The sequence below is a fragment of the Xiphophorus couchianus genome, chromosome 4 (genome assembly GCF_001444195.1).
Source record: "Xiphophorus couchianus chromosome 4, X_couchianus-1.0, whole genome shotgun sequence".
NCBI lineage: Eukaryota > Metazoa > Chordata > Actinopteri > Cyprinodontiformes > Poeciliidae > Xiphophorus > Xiphophorus couchianus.
In genome coordinates, this window is record NC_040231.1 from 16469639 (window position 1) to 16475638 (window position 6000).

Here is a 6000-nt window from a genome sequence, read left to right on the forward strand (position 1 = left end):
CCATAATTTTACACCATGAATTGAAATGTAAAAGCTCTTTCTTGTTCGTAAACTACGAATCCTTAAGTTTGACTAACTCTTAAGTTATATCCCTTCTCTTTCAAAGAACAAGCTCTGTATGAGCTCAGGTGGCCTTTTATTTGATGCCTTAAACATATTTTGAGCAATTTTAAATTCCACCAGATCATCAAATTTAAGAAGTCTAGATTTTAAGAATTTAACATAAAATTATTTTACATTTTTGACTGAATAAAATAAATAAATTGTGGCCATTGAGGGTTTTCAACTCGGTGCAAAACGTTTGGACAGCGCTGGATCAATCTATTGATTATTCTGTCAACTAATCAATTCACTAGATTAAAAAACTACATACGTTTTTTTTATACAATAATAGAAAATAAATAAGGAAATGCCTTTTTAGAATAAGAAAATGAAACATTTGGTTTCACTTGATCATTTGGAGCTAATGACGTATCTTCAGCTAAAGAAATAATTCTAAAATCAATATATAAAAAACTTTATGCTCGACTTTACGTCAGTACACTGTTGGACTGATCAGTTGATTATTTTTTATAGTTACTGATTAATAATTAAGCAAAAGAGGATTTTTTTGTTTCTTTATGCAGAAATTGAATTAAACCTGTTTCATTTGAGATATTGGGTACATTTACAGACAAAGATGTTTTTTTCTATCTTAAAGTATATGTTTTTGCAGTTTTGGTTAGTTATAAATGTTTTAATGTAATGAGTTGTTCATGATATAAATTAATTTATTTTCATGACATTTCCAGCATTGTGTCCTCAGCTTGACATCTGAAAGTGACAGCTAGCAAAATCCTGCAAAATTTCTTCTTTCTGTTCCTGAATTCAGAAAATAAATCTTGTTTATCTGAAACCTGTTTTTAAATCAGCTGCGTGTTCTGTGGTTTGAAAGAAGAAATTTCTTAAACTCTTTCAGTTTAATGTTTTAATCATCTTTAAAGTTTCTCTTCCTTCACATCTGACTGTAGGATAAGAAATTACTGAATTGTACTAATAATTGCTTTCATTGCATTTCATAACCTTTATTTTCTCCACCTTATTTTTGTTCCCTTTTGTTTAGTTTTTTTTGTTTATGCTTACTTCCTTCAATTCCTCTCTCCCCATAAGATCCGTATTTAAGTTTTACTCTTAAATAATGACGGTGAGGTCAGATCTTTGTCTACTGAACTTCCTGTCGCCTTTTTAAGCTCAGGATGGGATTTTTAAAATTTATTTACTTTTTTTCCCTCTTGCAGCTGAATCTGCGTCTGAAGGCTTTGAAGCGGCAGATGGATGAGGCGGAGGAGACGATCGACCGGCTGGAGCACAACAAGAAGAAGCTACACAGAGAGCTGGACGAGCAACAGGAAGCCAACGAGCAACTCAACAGTCAACTCAAAGCTCTGCGCAGCGAGATGAGGTAAAACGACGCAGATACACTCAGACCAAGCACAGCAGTGTTTCTATTTGGATTTTACACAAAGTGTTGACGTTGAAGGAGAACGATGTGCAGCAGGTATAATAGCAAAGAGAAATGTTTAAGCCTTGCCATAGTTTGTGAACTCTATTTATATCAGGACTTTGACTGGGCCATTTCTTCAATCTAAACTGTTCCACCTGTTTCTGGGTTTTGTTCTACTGGAAAGTGAACATCCAACCCATTGTCAGGTCTTCTTCAGTAACTAATCATCTGAAAAGCTTTCTGTTAAAAAAAGGAAAACATCCCACAGGATGATGCAGCCACCACCATGTTTAACTGAGTGGATGGTGTATTCAGTAGGATGTGTAGTTTTAGTTTCTCTCCACATGTAGCCTTTCTGCATGTTGATGAAAGGGCTCTGCCATTATGTGTGATTAATTGATTATTTAAATATTTATCAACTAATTTAGTAATCAATCAATTGTTAACTGGAATATATCGACTGAAAAGTGGCCACTTTCTGATAGAACAACATATTCAGAGCTGTAATTAAGCCAAAACTCTACAAAGAGTTTATATATTTTGCATTTAAGATAAAAAAAAATAAAAATCTTGGTAACATTTTATTTGCAGGGTGTTCATAAGACTGATTATATGTTATAAACATCAAGGAGTATTTATGAAAGTGTATCTGTTGTCATGAAGCGTCATTTGGTAAATAATGACACTTTTAATGCGAAGTTGCATTAAGAGTCAACTTTGCATTACAAGAGTCATTATTTTCTAATTTATAAAAAATGCTTAAATGAAAAATTGTCAGAATAATCAATGGATTTAATTGATAACTAAAATAATCATTAGTTGCATCCCTGTACAACTGCTCATTCTTTTTACAAAGCTTGTGGCAAAGTGGAAAAAGAATTCCTTATAGCTTTCTTTCAACAATTTAACACTTTTTCTGTAAAAGCCTTGTTGCCCTCTTAACTGTTCGCTAATTTCACAGAACAGCAGGATTTACACTGAGGTTAAATTACACACAGGTACACTCTGAAGACAGGATGTATCCAGCTTTATTTAGTGGTATCAGAATAAAGACAATGATACTTTTCATGTTTCTGTTTTAATTGAAAACCATTTTTGCCTCCTGACCATCAGATAAAATCCCATGTTGATGTTTTAAGGTGAAAAAGTTCAAGGAGTAACTTTTTTTTAACCCAATGCAGACGCAAGAACACGTCGGCCCCTTTGCTCAACAACTTGGACGACGACGATGACGACGACGACGTCAGCACCGACGGAGAGATGTACTTCAGCTCGTCGGGGTACAAGCGCTCCTCCAGTCAGGAAAACAGCTTGTCAGGCTTCGGCGTATGAGCGGAAATGCTTTTTAAATGTGCCACTAATGAACCAAACAGCAGGATGTTCGTTTTCTGCCATGTGCTACTGTTGATGTCACACTGAATTATCCGTGTAAATACTGGGCCTTTTTGTTTTTACCTGCCTGTCAGCAGCGGCCGCAGCCTCCTGGACTCTGATGCTGGGCGCCATCCTGATGTCTGTAAACTCACTCAGTGTTATTCGAACAGCTCTCTGAAGGATGACATTTAAAAGGTTTAATTTGAAGAAATGAAACGTGTAAATAATTTACATTCCCTCCTGAATGTTTCTTTGCTTATTGTTGATCATCTCACCAGTGGTAAACTTGAAAACCAGCTACTATAACCTAAACAACCAGTACTGCCTTTATCAGCAACCTTTTATATTCTCTTTTCTACCACCCAGGTATATGAAATATACAAACCTTTCCTTTTTTTAATGAATATAAACCTAATATGAAGTGAATTTTGCCAGAATTTTGAAGTGAATTTCTTTAATTTATTCATTCTTGGCTTATTGAGGGTTGGTTTGGGGGAAATAAGGGACTTTTTACGCATCTTTTTTTACAGTGTTGTATCTTTTCATGACCAATTTTGTAACACAATTGCTTTCATTTATATGTCATTAACACTTCCTGTGTTATTAATTAATTGGCTTTTGTATAATAATCACAGTATTGTTTATAAGCCTTCTGGAAAAGTCAGTTTTTATACTAAATGAGATATTATTGGTTACATCTGTACAAACCTATCTTCGATTTAATTTCCGCTTCCTGTCAGATCCGAGTGTTGGCGCTGAGCAGTGAGACTTTTTAAGATTCTCCTTTTTACCTGGATGAGTGACTTTCTTCAGACGTGACGAACTGACAATCAAATGTTTTTCTACACTGTGATGATTTGCACTCTGTTTGCTGAAAATGCTGATTTCTGACGCCTGTGGAGGGAAGCAGATTCCTGCCGCTACCTCTCTGTACGCAACTGTATGTTCATAAGTCCTGCTGCGACAAAATAAAGTTACTTTCTGCTACTTAATTTTGCTCTTTTGTTCTAGGAATAATGTCTGAATATGAGTAAACGATTACATGATGAGTCCTGCTGGAAGTACGAGCAAAACGCAAAAGAGCAATCGGACATTTTGACTCAAATGGATGCGAACTAAAAAATAAATATTCCTTTGGAGTAAACAAGGAAAGTTAAGTCCCACTGTGATGCTTCAGAACCAAAAATAAAATCTGTGAATTACTGTCGTCCTTCAGGTTTTAAGCTCCATTGTTTTACCTTTTGTGATGTCATCAACCAAAATACACACAAAGCAAAACAGTTTTTTTAAAAAGTTTTCTATTCTTTGAAATTCTGCCCTGAAAATCTACACTTTAATAAATGTCAGTGTTTTCATTGTGAGCATATGATTGTTAGTTAAAAATCAAAACAATTATTCAAAGTCAAATGATATACTTAAATCTCTTTCAAAACAAATCTTTATGAAGCTACTGTAAGCTAATTTAATTAGCTTGTTGAAAACATGGTTATGATCTGTGTAAATAAATAACTTGATTAGATCGAGACTGACAGCATTTTAATCATAACTCCAGCAGTCAGAGTAAATCTGGGGCGTCAAACTCAGTTTCATTTTGGGTCACATCAATAATCTGAATCTTCTTAAAGGGCCGGTTGTGCCAGAATATATTGATAAAACCAATTAAACTGTTAAAATATCAATAAATAGCTGTTCCTCCAGGACTTTGTGATTGCTTTAGTGTTTCTTTTGCAATCAAAATCACAGCTTTTGTGATCATTTGGAAATATTTGCAAGGAATTTTGCCGATATTTGCACTAATGTAAGATGCTAAATGTAACTTTATCACTCGCCGTATTGATCACAGACTATAACTTGACATCAAGTAAGGCTGAGGCAGAAGTCACTAAAACTCAATGTTGATTTTGTCTGAATTTTGCAGATTTGTGAAAAACTGGAGGAACTTATTGATGTAATTTGGAGTCTAGAGGGCCAAATAAAAAGCTGCGGCGGACCAGATTTGGCCCCCGGGCCTTGAGTTTGACACACATGGAGTATGAAACACTAATGCAAAAACAAAGGTGCTGTTGATATCAATAAACTTATTTATCTGAAAAATGATTCAACCTTATTCTCCACATTTGTGGCAGGAAGCATCATCAGGAGCTTCCCTTAAGTTCCTGGAATAGCTGATTTTTTTGTCAGGTCACGACCTTCGTTTGCTGCCTTTCTGAGGGGAACAAGAAGTCCGACCTGTCCGGTGCCGCGGCCTTATCTCTGCCTCCCCCGCGTCAAGCCGAGCAGTGAACGAATGAGGCCGCAGGATTAGGAGGCAAGAGTTGCGTAAGCCTAAAAAGGTGATCATTCCTGGGATTCCTTCTTGTGCCTGAATGACTTCAGCCAAAGGGACACAAAGCGGGACACAGATGTCACCCAGAGGGGAAACTGTGGCTAATTTATGACGTGAGGTCGGAGATTTAAGGAGAGACTTGGCCGATTCTCAGAGAAATCAGCGCCAGGACTTTCTTTACTTCGTAGGAATTCAGGTTTTTCCAGGTTTAACGGAGATTTGTGAAAATTCATAGTGCCACACTGCCCCCTAGCGGAGGCTCAAGCATAGGCACCTACATGTCTTTAATTTAATTCATTAAATTAATAAATAAATGATAACGTGTATAACGTGAAAAGTATTTACATTTTTATGTGTAAATTGGTGCAATTAAACAAAAAAAATTCTTACAAAATCTTCCTGTACTTCAGGTATGAGTTTTTAAAACAGGCTCTGCAAAGTCGGCTGTTTATTTTATTTTATTTTTGACTTATCTCCTTGTCCTCCATTTACCCGACTCTTTAAATCTGCTGCCACGATAATTAAAAGTTTTCACAAGTTACAATTTATGAACTCATCGAGCACAGTAAAAATAACTGAGAAAGATTTCTTTGTTTTCTCCGAGACACATGTTTAGCAGTCTGACCTGTCTGCGAACAACACCCAGACTGTTTTGTGTTTCTGTCTGACGCATCCGTGATGTTGTGGCTCGGGATCAGATCTCAAACATCCGGTAAACGCCTCGGCTCCTGAATGCATCAGTGCAGCAGGACGAACCTGCTCCGAGCTCAACATCAACCTGCTGACGCACCGTGAACATGATTTGGACACGCAAAGG

General features: G+C 36.3%; 1 protein-coding gene across 2 annotated transcripts in view; it reads left to right on the plus strand.

Annotated features, from left to right (window-relative positions):
* The window catches only part of cgnl1 (cingulin-like 1), a 44776-nt gene extending 40927 nt beyond the window's left edge, over positions 1-3849 (plus strand). For both annotated transcript variants that reach the window (XM_028014353.1, XM_028014354.1), the window contains 2 exons: positions 1278-1441; positions 2665-3849. In XM_028014353.1, the coding sequence (XP_027870154.1) occupies positions 1278-1441; positions 2665-2815 (315 nt within the window). In that variant the 3' untranslated portion in view covers positions 2816-3849. The remainder of the gene's footprint in view (positions 1-1277; positions 1442-2664) is intronic.
* Positions 3850-6000: the final 2151 nt, after the last annotated feature.